Source organism: Hemitrygon akajei, unplaced genomic scaffold (assembly GCF_048418815.1).
Source record: "Hemitrygon akajei unplaced genomic scaffold, sHemAka1.3 Scf000180, whole genome shotgun sequence".
Taxonomy (NCBI): domain Eukaryota; kingdom Metazoa; phylum Chordata; class Chondrichthyes; order Myliobatiformes; family Dasyatidae; genus Hemitrygon; species Hemitrygon akajei.
The window spans coordinates 208,967-221,702 of NW_027332066.1; the positions used below are offsets into that span (position 1 = coordinate 208,967).

The window sequence follows — 12,736 nt, forward strand, 5'->3', positions numbered from 1 at the left end:
TGTGTGTTTCTTTGTATCCCATGTCAGGCTTTGGAAAGTGTGAGGGGCAGTTACAGATTTCTTCACTCGCATCATTATATATGAGTTCAAGATTTAAGTTCCAATAAGTTTAATTCTTTGTTCTACTTTGTATGAGTAACATGCTTCATTATCACTCTGGTTAAAGGTAGACCTGACCTGCGAGATTTATTGGATGAAAAGCCCACGACAGGAAGAAAATCACAACTGAAGACGAGGGAACAGCAACAATGAACCAGCCCGAAGACGGAGAGCCCCAAATGGAGAGGACCCATCTGACTTGGCATCTCCATTGATTCAGTCAGGAGAAAGTTTGGTGAGTCTTATTTACCCAAACATTGGTCCTTTTGGTATTACATTTCTGTACCAAGGAAGGTAGGAAATAGCTGGAGTGGGACTGAATCAGCCTCGGAATACCAGTATGCGTCTGTCAGACCCAGTTGCACTCACTGCAGATTTGCTAATTACTATGTGAAGCCACGCACATTCCCTCATATTGTTTGCTCATTTCAAACTCTTATCAGTTCTGCTGTTTCCTTGCTTGGCTGTGTTACGTCACAATAATCTCAAAATGCGTTGAGAATTTCCTCCCTTTATAAGAGGCCGCAGTTTTTTCCTGCTGTAGTGATTACAGAAATGTGGAATTACCGTGAACTACAGCAACATGTCATTGACTCCTCTGTCTATTGCAATCTGCAACGATATACTTGCCCTCGAGTATGTTGTCGCACAAGCCTCCGCAAACCCTCTTGAAGCCAAATGACCCAGCACCACATTTCAGTCTTAACTAACAAATGCCTACCAATAATTTACACTTGTATACCCTGTCGCCATCAAGTGCTTTTCTACTAATAAATTGTCAGAACCTACGAACCTGTGATTAAGCATATTTAGGTTTTATAATGAAGTCATGTTCCCATTTGGCCCTGTACCAAAGGCATGGGTTATATCTGTACTTGAGATGAATAAACGTCCCTGCAGCCAGGACTGCTGGAGCTGCCGGGGTTAGTTTAAACTCAGTCGTTGCGGGATGGGAACCAGAGTGTTTGGTCAGATAATAGAAGAGTTGATATAAAGGTAGATGCGAAGTTCACAGAGACTGTGGGAGGATCGGTTGTGGACAGGGCATCATGTAGTCAGTTGGAAATGTCTTTAATTCAATAGGATATGTATTAAGAATACGAGTAACTTAGAACATGGATGGTACATGTTATCACCATTACACAGACCGGACTGTTACAAGGGCAGGATTGGTGTTTGATGCTCCAGGTTTTAGTTGTTTCATAATACATATGGAGGGGGTGGGGGTGAAAGGCGGAGAATTGTCTTTACTAATTAGGAATCATATGATAGTTACATAAACAGAGGACATCAATGTGGGTGGAAATCAGAAAAGGGAAGGGGGCTATCATTCTGGAAGTATACTATAGGCCTCCCCCAAAGCCACTAGGATAATGATAGCAGATAACTTGGCAGTTTTGGGAAAGGTGAAAAAACGACAAGGTTATTATTATTATTGATCTCAACTTTCATTTGTTGATCCCACCTCCTTGTTCCAAAATGTGTCAATGGAGCAGAATGCATTGTGTTCCAGGAAGGATTCTGACATAGTATGTGGATGGGCTAACTGGAGGAGTTACCATACTGTATCTAGTTTGAGGCAATGATGCTGGTCAGGTGACAGATGTCACGATGGGTGATCTTTTTGAGATAGAGACCACAACACCCCAACTTTTATCATGGTCATGGACAAGGATAGTAGCAGACGATATGAGGCAGTATTTAATCAGTGGATGGATAGTTACAATGATATTCAAAGCATCTTCGGGGTGTAAATTGGGAAAACATTCTCAAAGGGAAATGCCAGATGGAACTGTGAAGTTTGTTTCAGGAACACTTGAATGCAGTTCGGGGTAGATTTGTTCCACACACAGTGAAAGAATGTTTATATAAACGAACCGTGGTTCACAAGGGATGAGAACATTTAAGCAAGAGGGAAAAGGAAGCATTATTTAGGTACAGTAAGCAACACTCAAGCGAGGCTCTACAGACTTATATGGTATCCTGGAAGGAACTTAAGAAGCGACATAGAAGTCAAAGGGAACTTGAGAAGTTCTTGGGAAGTAGGATAAAGGAAAGCCCAAGGCGTTCTACATGTGGGTGAAGAAGTGGAGGAGGAATAGCTTGAGGGTAGGATATTCAGGAGCAAAGATGGAAACATGCCTGGACGATGCAGTGATAGGTGAGGTGCTTAATGAATGCTTTGATTCAGAGTTACCAATGAGATGGACAGTGATTGTGATGATAGCATAATATTGCCATTCTGCTAAGAAAGTGATGTTGGTCAATCTACCAATAAACACCATGTTACTACAGAAAGTGAGGGGTGATTACGGGGCATTGACAATGAACATTGCATCCTCTCTGGCCACAGGGGTAGTAACACATGATTGGAGGCTGTCAAATGTTGTTATGTAATTCAATAAACCCAATGGGTTTAAATCCTGGGGATGATAGACCAGTGAGTGTTACATCGGGGGTGGGCAAACCCTTGGAGCTGATACTTAGGGATAGGAAACTTGAGTAACTGGAGAAGCATAATCTTACTACGAGTTGCCATTTTGGCTTTTTGATGGTGAGTGGAGAAATGGAAGGGTAGGTGCGGGAGATAATTTTCCACAGTATGGACCAGTCACACACAGAATATCTACTAACATTTGTATCGACAGAGACTGATCAGGAATCACCATGGCATGGTGCATGGAAAGTTGTGTTCAACAATACTTTTTAAGGTTTTTCAAGATGATTATCAATGAGGGTGGGGGAGTGGATGTTGTACATTGAACTCCAGTAAAGCCTTTGGCAAGGTGCCTCATGACTGCTTGGTCTGGAAGATAAGGTCTCATGCGGTACAGAGAGAGAAAGTTAGATGGATTCAAAAATTTCCTTAAAGGTAGCAAGCAAAGAGTGATGGTTGAAGGTTTCTCCTCAGAATGGAGGCGCGTAAGTAGTGCTGTATCGCAAAGCTACAAGTAACATTTGATATTTGTTAGTTGATAGCAATGAAGTGAATGCAGGTGCACAAGGCTTGACTGGTCAGTTCGTGGTTGACGCAAAATTAGTAGATGGTACTCACGGTGAAGATTATCGTAGCTTATAGGGGATCTAAATGGGCAGAGGAGTGGTATATAGATTGCAAAACCAACACGAGCAGCAACGGTTTCATGCAGAGTTTATGATGATGTGGAGGGAGCAGCCAGAGGAAGTGGGTGAGGCAGGCACGATTGTATAATTCCAGAAGCAGTTGGGATGTGAATATGGAATGAAGAGGCCAGGAGGGAAATGGGTCCAACACAGGAAATTAGCACCATCTAAGTGTACACTGTGGTCAGCATTGTCTCGATGGTCTGAAGGGTCTGTATCTATGCTCTGTTGCTCTGTGACTCAATCAGTAGGATGCGCCAGGTATCACCGGACCGACATACAGACATGGTGTGGGAGTTGATGTTTGTTCCCTAAGCACTCTGCTGCTCTGATACAGAGGATGACAGTACTGTCACATTTGCAAAGTAATCCTATTCTCTCTGACTCACTGTCTGCTTGTTGTGTGTAATTCAGAGCATCACCAGCAGGTGGGGCTGTCCTGCATCGCGACCAAAGTGTAAACAAGACGCTGACAATCAACAATCGTCAGTCGGAATCAGAATGGCTACAGGTATGATCACTGGAAACTTTATAATTAAACTTCTGCCCTGTTGATTAAGAAACTTACACAGGCACTAACAGGGCAGAGAAAAGTTTCATCTAGCAGTGTCATTGATGCCACTGGTAAAGCGGCTTTGTGTAATCGATCAATCCAACAGTTCCAGCGCAGGGACCTGACACCGGTAATGGTCGAATGACTCCACTCACCAGGCAAAGCTTCACCTGAGTGAAAGGAGCCGGAGATCCTGAACCAGCAGGTTGAGAGTGAAACATTAACAGGAATGAGACAGCGGTGTTGTTTGTTATGTAAAAGTCCAGGTTCAGGGTTTGTTACACATCAGGGCCTGTTTAGAGGTGAAAGACATCTCCAACTTTCATTTATAAAATTCAGAGGCAGGAGATAAGAGCATTTCTGGGATTTCAGAGATTGTGTGATAATACAACATTTCAGGTTTTGGCAGGGCAGCTATCAACTCCCCCCTCAATGCGCAAAGTAGATGTGGGGAATTTTCTTTCTGTAGCCGAGCGGATAACATTGCCAGCCTTGGAAATGGCTGAGGATCAGGAGACACTTCATTTTAGATTATCTTGTGGTCTGCTTCGGTGCATCACTGTCTGGTGTGGAGGGGCTACTGCACAGGACTGAGAGAAGCTGCAGAAGGTAGTAAATCTAGTCAGCTCCATGTTGGGCACTAGCCGACAAAATACCCAAGACATCTTCAGGGAGCGGTGTCTCAGAAAGATAGCGTCCATTATTAAGGACCTCCAGCTCCCAGGGCATGCCTTTTTCTCACTGTTAGCATCAGAAAGCAGGTACAGAAGCCTGAAGGTACACACTCAGCGATTCAGGAACAGATTCGTCTGTCATCTGATCCCTAAATGGACATCCAATCTTTGGACACTACCTCACATTTTTAATATACAGTCTTTCTGTTTTTGCACGGTTTTAAAAATCTATTCAATATACGTAATTAGTTTACTTGTTTGTTTTCTATTATTATTATTATTATTATTATTATTATTATTATTTATTTTTCTCTGCAAGATTATGTGTTGCATTGAACTGCTGCTAAGTTAACAAATTTCACATCACATGCCGGTGATAATAAACCTGTTTCTGTTTTTCATCCCCCAATCCATGTCCGGTCTGTGGCCAAAAGGTGAATGTGATTTCTCACTATTTCCCTCTTGAGATGATCTGCTACCTGAATTTAAATGCCCAGTATCTCTGATGGGAGACCTGGTATAACCAGTGACCAACTGTCTCTGTCTCCTGTAGGCACTGTGATTGTGCTCAACTCTGTGATTCCAGGTGGAATGAAAGAGAGATTACAGCCTGGAAACGGGTCCTTCGGCCCAACTAATTCAGGCTGTTCTAATTGTCTCTGAGCTTGCCCGATTTCCCAGCAGCTTTTCCCAAATTTCCCTTGCAGACTTCTTCTATTCTTTTTCCTGCCACATCTTCTCAACTTTGTAATTTTATTTGTGTTACAGCCTCCTCTGGTTGCACGTAATTTATACTCATCACCCGCTCCGTGGGGAAAAAAAAATGCTTCTTCAGTCCCTTTTGTACGAATGAACGCATGAAAGAATGAATGAAATTGTATTTCGGTCAGTAACAACATAACAGAAAACATCATTTTCAACGATGATTTGATAAGACAAAATTAAATAATAATAAAAAAACAAGAACATGTAGATATTCTTTAAAACTGACCAAAAGGGCATCAGCTGAAGCTACAGCTTATTATGCCTACCCCTCTTACTTATACAGAAAACATATTTGGTGTCAATCATCACATCAAAAATGTCATAATCTTTTAACAAAAATTCAGTTCCGAGTATCATTTATTTACATCACTGCCATTCATTTTAAATCATGCATTTTTTATATTTGTTCATTAAATGTGCAAGGTTACCATTCAAGCTCCCATGATCCAGGGCAAACTGTCCCAGCCAAACCATTTAACACAAAAACCAAACAGCCCCATCCAGTAACGTACTTGTCAATCTCCCCGACACTTTTTCCGTCTGAAGCACATCCATCCTATAGATTAGCGACTGCAAAAGTGAGACTTTAAATTTAGCTGCTAGAAATGCACGCAGGACTCTCCCTTTGCCAATGACTTGTACAGTTATTACCTGACAATCATCATCCAAGAGATGGGATGGGACCCTGGGACCAGGCATCATGGGCTTCAAGGTTATGGTCAGTCTGTAACCCAGGGGACTGGACATTGTTCGTCTCAAGGCAGTGGTCAGTCTGTGACCCAGGGGACAAGACAGTTTGTGACAAAGCAAACAGAGAACGTGTGATCTAGAGGATCGGACCATGAGTAACCCAGTGGCTTGTCTGTGAGTGACACAGGTGACTGCACAGTTTGTGATCCAGGGAGATTTATGTCTGTGGGAGGTAACCCCATTGATAATTCCCGCTTTCACCTGATGCCGTTCCATTAATGACCGCTGGTTATCAGTGTTTTCAACTAATGCGTAGTCGTTTATCACTATTACTGTGTCTATCCAGTTCTTTTCTGAGAGTGGCTTATCGGGATGGTCACCTGGCAGGAAGTGTGGCTCACATTCACCAGCACAGTCCCACTCCAAATCTGGTCAGCTGGCATCTCAGCTCCATTGCAGACACCCATTGTGAATCTTTGTTCGAGTATAAATCACTCTAAACCTGCTATTCATCATTTACTTCAGGTGGGAAATTAAATCGGGCACGGAAAGTACTCAAGCAGTTTTTACCAGGCAAATCACTAAGGGAAGATGATCGGGACACGGGGAGCAAGGTGCCAAAGCAGGGTCAGATTGAGAGCAATGTCCCAATGGAATGTGGTTCGGCCGCAGCGGAAGTGAAGCAAAGTCAGTCCAGAGACAGTGACGTCAGAGACACCGATCAGGACCCTGGAACCAGCACAAGTGAGGTGACTGCCTGTCAGCTCGGAAGCTCATTGAACATGGAATTGTCAAGTCTCCAACAAGGAGCGGGTGAGTGAAATGTGAGGGTGATGTGTTCACAGAATGAGGTAGGAAGGCGGGTAAATGTGTTTCTTTCTTGGAGGGTTGGTCAGAGAGGGGAAATGTGTGGGTGTGGTGCATGTGCTGTAGTGGGCACCCATTACCCCACTACAGGAAATGTTTTCCCTGCTCTGATGATTTCCAGGATGTGTATCGGAGGAAATGCAGCTATCCGGATAAGAGAGTATTTCCAGGACATGAGTTATGGGAGATGTATTCGCCAGGATGGAGAGAGTATCTCTGGGAAGTGACTATCATTGACAGTCCCAACATTTATTGCTCATCTTAAACTGAAATTGGTGAGTGGGTGGGACAGTGGGAGAGACAGGTTTCTAGTGAATGTGGTCCTCCTGTTAACGACTGGCCCAGCACATTGATGGGTCTGTTTTAAGGGCAATGTTGGAGATTAGGGCAAAATCCGTGTTTCCAGCTGAAAGCAGGTGAACACTAAGATTCAAGACATGACTGGTTTGTTGAGTTGGGTGAGAGCAGTGGAGACAAGCGATATTTGAGTCTGTGACGACATTCTCTTTTTATATTCGCAGAGCCAGAGTTTACAATCTCTGACCTCCTGGCAGAGGGGGGCGAGTATCGACTGTACCAACTGACAAAGTTCTACAGGGACAGACTCAAACAAGCGATTGAAGAAAAGGTTGAAAGACTCGGTTGGATGTTGACAAAGGAGGGTCATTTCAGTAGAGAAGAAAATGAGGTGAGTGTCATAAGGGGGAGCGTTGAGATGGGACCCAAATATTGACACTGAAGTACTAGGAACAGGGTGGAACAAAGCTAAGGGACGGGACAGGCCGCAGTTCGTGGCTTTCGTGGAGATCTTGGAGGCTTGGGGTTCTTGGAGGCTCGGGTAGAATGAGGCTACAGTCCTGGGTGCTTGGGAATCTTGGAGACTTGTGTTCCTGATGTCCATGGAGACTTGGAGACCTTGGGTACTTGGGTTCCTGGAGTTCATGGAGACAGACAGACAGACATACTTTATTGATCCCGATGGAAATTGGGTTCCTGGTGGACTTGGAGTGCTTGGAGGCTTGGGTAGCTCCAGGCTAGAGCCTTGGGTTCTCTGGAGACTTGGAGTGCTTGGAGGCTTGGGTAGCTCGAGTCTGGATTCTTGGGTTGCTCAAGGCCAGAGTCTTGGGTTCTTGGAGATAGCCTCCTGGGCGGGCCACGGGACTCCTGAGCAGGACGCGGGACACAACCCGACAGAGACAAGGAACAGGAAGGTACAGAACGGGCCAGAGTCTTGGCTTCTTGGAGCTAGCCTCCTGGGCGGGCCGCGGGACTCCTGAGCAGGATGCGGGACACAACCCGACGGAGACAAGGAACAGGAAGGCACAGAACCAACCGCCGGGCAACGGCAAACAGCCTGACTTACCCGACGGATGCAAGGGAAAGGAAGGAAGCTTGGTCTGAGGTGGCTTCAAGACTTGAGGTGGCCGGTAAACTCAGCGGGCTACAGAACAGTCAAATCCATAACTCAGTGAAAGAACTTGCCTTCCACCAGTGGGGTACACCAAGCAGAGACTGACAGGATAACCCCCCAACTACTCTCAATCCCAGAGCCACTTTTATTCCCAGCCAACAAGATGAGCATCGGGTGCAAATGCTTGAGTCCAATCGGAAATGAGGGACAGTCGGTGGACCCGGAGTCCGGAGTCCGTGGACCGGACCGTGAACCGGAATGTGGATTTAGGGCCGGACCCTCACAGTGCGTGTATCTAGTGTATCGTCACTGAGCTTCTGGTATCAGAGGGAATAGTGATCGATATTAATCTCCTGCACGTTCTAGGAGTTCGACATGGGAATGGAGACTTTGATCTCTGACTTGTCTCCAGCAGATCTGGTTTCAGCTGTTAAGGTGGGGAGCAGTGGGAACTGCAGGTTCAGCTTCACCTTTTCCTCTCACACCTGCTGTATTTATCAATGCGATATAAGAGCAGTGACTGCATATCTGGACTGTTGAACAGGCATCCAGTCCAAAACTAATTTTTTCATCTTATCAGAGCCGTCGGTCAATTCCTCTCAAGTCGTTAATTCAGCATGAATATGAAACTGTGATATTGTAAATTGGGCCAACTGGGTTCACTGCCGGACTTGAGGGAGGGAAACCTGCTAACCACAGCTGGTCTGATCTCCACCTGAGCTCCCAAACAATAAGTGGCTGACTTGTCATAGTCATAGCAAAGTACAGCACAGAAACAGGCCCTTTGGTCCATCTATTCCATGCTGGGCTACTGAAACTGCCTATTCCCATTGACCTGCACCAGGCCATGGCGCTCTATACCCTTATCATTCATGTACCTATCCAGACTTCTCTTAACCGCTTGTACCACTTGCGCTGCTAGCTCGTTCTACACTCTCAACACCCGCAGAGTGAAGGTGTGTCGTTACGGAACGAAATAGGTCAAGTGACGGAGGTATGTGTTGGGGAACACTTCGAGCCCAGTGATCAAAATGCCATTAGCTTCAATATAATTTGGAGAAGGATAGGACTGGACCCAGGGTAGAGATTTTAGTTTGGAGAAAGGCTAATTTGAGGAGATGCAAAAGGATTTAGAAGGATTGGATTTGGGACAATTTGTTTCATGGGAAGGATATCATACAGAAATGGAAGTCATTTAAAGGTAAAATTCTGAGGGTACAGAATCTTTATGTTCCTGTTAGGTTGAAAGGAAAGGTTAAAACTTTGAGATAGCCATGGTTTTTAAGGGATATTGGAAACTTGGTTAGAAAAAAGAGAGATATCTACAATAAATAAAGGGAGCATGGAGTAAATGAGGTGCTCGAGGAATATAAAGAATGTAAGAAGAATCTTAAGAAAGAAATTAGATAAGCTAAAAGAAGATACAAGGTTGCCTTGGCAAGTAAGGTGAACATAAATCTGAAGGGTTTCTACAGTTATATTAATAGCAAAAGGATAGTGAGGGATAAAATTGGTCCCTTAGAGAATCAGAGTGGACAGCTATTTGTGAAGCCGAAAGAGTTGTGGGAGGTTTTGAACAACTTCTTTTCTTCGGTATTCACTAAGGAGAAGGATATTGAATTGTGGAAGTAAGGGAATCAAGCAGGGAAGTTATGGAAACTATGACGATTAAAAGGGAGGAAGTACTGGATCTTTTAAAGAATATAAAAGTGGATAAATCTCCTTGTCCAGACAGGATATTCCCTAGGACCTTGAGGGAAGTTAGTGTAGAAATAGCAGGGGCTCTGACAGAAATATTTCAAATGACATTGGAAACGGGGATGGTGCTGGAGGATTGGCATATTGCTCATGTGGTTCCATTATTTATAAATGGTGTTAAGAATAAACCTAGCAATTATTGGCCTGTCAATGTGACCTCAATGGTGGGTAAATTAATGGAAAGTATTCTTAGAGATGGTATATATAATTACCTGGATAGACAGGGTCTGATTAGGAACAGTCAGCATGGATTTGTGCGGGGAAAATCATGTTTGACAAATCTTATTGCATTTCTTGAACAGGTTATAAGTAAAGTTGACAAGGGTAAAGCAGTGGATGATGTCTATATGGACTTCAGTAAGGCCTTTGACAAGGTTCCGCATGGAAGGTTAGTTAGGAAGGTTCAATCGTTAGGTATTAATATTGAAGTAGTAAAATGGATTCAGCAGTGGCTGGATGGGAGATGCCAGAGAGTAGTGGTGGGTAACTAAACACAGTATGCTGCAGATGCTGTGATCAAATCAACACATATCAACAGTTTCGGTCCGGAACGTTGACTGTTCATTGCAACAGATGCTGCCCGACTTGCTGAGTTCATCCAGCTTGTTTGTATGTGGTGGATAACTGTTTGTCAGGTTGGAGGCCGGTGACTAGTGGTGTGCCTCAGGGATCTGTACTGGGTTCAGTGTTGTTTGTCATATACATTAATGATCTGGATGATGGGTTGGGAAGTTGGATTAATAGGTATGCAAATGATACTAAGGTAGGTGGTGTTGTGGATAGTGAAGTAGGTTTTCAAAGCTTGCAGAGAGATTTAGGCCAGTTAGAACAATGGGCTGAACGATGGCAGATGGAGTTTAATGCTGATAAGTGTGAGATGCTACATTTTGGTAGGAATAATCCAAATAGGACATACATGGTAAATGGTAGGGTGTTGAAGAATGCAGTATAAGAGAGTGATCGAGGAATAGTGGTGCATAGTTCTCTGAAGGTGGAATCTCATGTGGATAGGGCAGTAAAGAAAGCTTTTGGTATGCTGGCCTTTATATATCAGAGCATTGAGTATAGGTGTTGGGATGTAATGTTAAAATTATACAAGGCATTGGTAAGGACGAATTTGGAGTATTGTGTACAGTTCTGGTCACCAAATTATAGGAAAGATGTCAACAAAATAGAGAGAGTACAGAGAAGATTTACTAGAATGTTACCTAGGTTTCAGCACCTAAGTTACAGGGAAAGGTTGAACAAGTCATTATTCTTTGGAGCGTAGAAGTTTGAGGGGGGACTTGATAGAGGTATTTAAAATTATGAGGGGGATAGATAGAGTTGACGTGGATAGGCTTTTTCCATTGAGTGCAGGGGAGATTCAAACAAGAGGACATGAGTTGAGAGTTAGGGAGCAACAGTTTAAGGGTAACACGAGGGGGAATTTCTTTAGTCAGAGAGTGGTAGGTGTGTGGAATGAGCTTCCAGCAGAAGTGGTAGAGTCAGGTTCGGTATTGTCATTTGAAGTAAAATTGGATCAGTATATGGACAGGAAAGGAATAGAGGGTTATGGGCTGAGTGCAGGTCAGTGGGACTAGGTGAGACTAAGCATTCGGCACGGACTAGAACGGCCGAAATGGCCTGTTTCCGTGCTGTAATTGTTATAATGTTATATGGTTATATGGACATATCAGAATGGGAATGGGACGTGGAATTGAAATGTGTGGCCACTGACAGGGTGTAGGTTTTTGCAAGGGGGGGCTGGAAAGTAACTTCCGCACCTCCAACGGGTCCAACATATAATTCTCCGTAATCTCCGCCACCTCCAATGGGATCCCACTACCAAGCACATCCTTCCCTCCCACCCCCTTCTGCTTTTCGCAGAGATCGCTCCCTACGCGACTCCCTTGTCTACTCGTCACCCCCCGCCATCCTTTCCCACCAATCTCCCTCCTGGCACTTATCCTTGTAAACGGAACAAGTGCTACACCTGCCGTTACACTTCCTCCCTCACCACCATTCAGGGCCCCAGACAGTCCTTCCAGGTGAGGTGACACTTCACCTGTCAGTCAGCTGGTGTGGTAAACTGCGTCCGGTGCTCCCAGTGTGGCCTTTTATATATTGGTGAGACCCGACGCAGACTGGGAGACCATTTCGCTGAACACCTATGCTCCGTCCGCCCGAGAAAGCAGGATCTCCCAGTGGCCACACATTTCAATTCCACGTCCCATTCCCATTCTGATATGTCTATCCATGTCCTCTTTTACTGTCAAGATGAAGCCACATTCATGTTGGAGGAACAACGCCTTATGTATCGGCTGTGGAGCCTCCAAACTGATGACGTGAACATTGACTTCTCTAACTTCCATTAATGCCCCTCCTCCCCTTCTTACCCCATCTCTGAGATATTTAGTTTTCTCCCCCTTCTTTTTTTTATCTCATTCTGGCCATCACTCTGCCTGTTCTCCATCTTGATCTGTGCTCCCCTCCCCTTTCTTTCTCCCTGGGCCTCCCATCCCATGATCCTTTCCCTTCTCCAGCTCTGTATTCCTTTTGCCTATCACCTTTCTGGCTCTCAGCTTCACCACACCCCCTCCGGTCTTCTCCTATCATTTCGCATTTTCACTCCCCCTCCTACTTTCAAATCACTTACTATCTTTCCTTTCAGTTAGTCCTAACGAAGGGTCTCGGCCCAAAACGTCGACAGCGCTTCTCCCTATAGATGTTGCCTGGCCTGATGCGTTCCACCAGCATTTTGTGTGTGTATCTACCTTTGCTGCCACTTTTAATGAATTATGGACCTGTATTCCA

At 44.5% G+C, this 12,736-nt stretch overlaps 1 protein-coding gene across 1 annotated transcript in view; it reads left to right on the plus strand.

The window, feature by feature from the left end:
- Nucleotides 1-233: 233 nt before the first annotated feature.
- The window catches only part of LOC140724258 (NACHT, LRR and PYD domains-containing protein 3-like), a 297,596-nt gene continuing 285,093 nt past the window's right edge, over nucleotides 234-12,736 (plus strand). Inside the window, exons 1-4 of the mRNA XM_073038729.1 lie at nucleotides 234-334; nucleotides 3,637-3,733; nucleotides 6,430-6,717; nucleotides 7,293-7,459. Coding sequence (XP_072894830.1) covers nucleotides 3,724-3,733; nucleotides 6,430-6,717; nucleotides 7,293-7,459 — 465 coding nt within the window. The 5' untranslated portion in view covers nucleotides 234-334; nucleotides 3,637-3,723. The remainder of the gene's footprint in view (nucleotides 335-3,636; nucleotides 3,734-6,429; nucleotides 6,718-7,292; nucleotides 7,460-12,736) is intronic.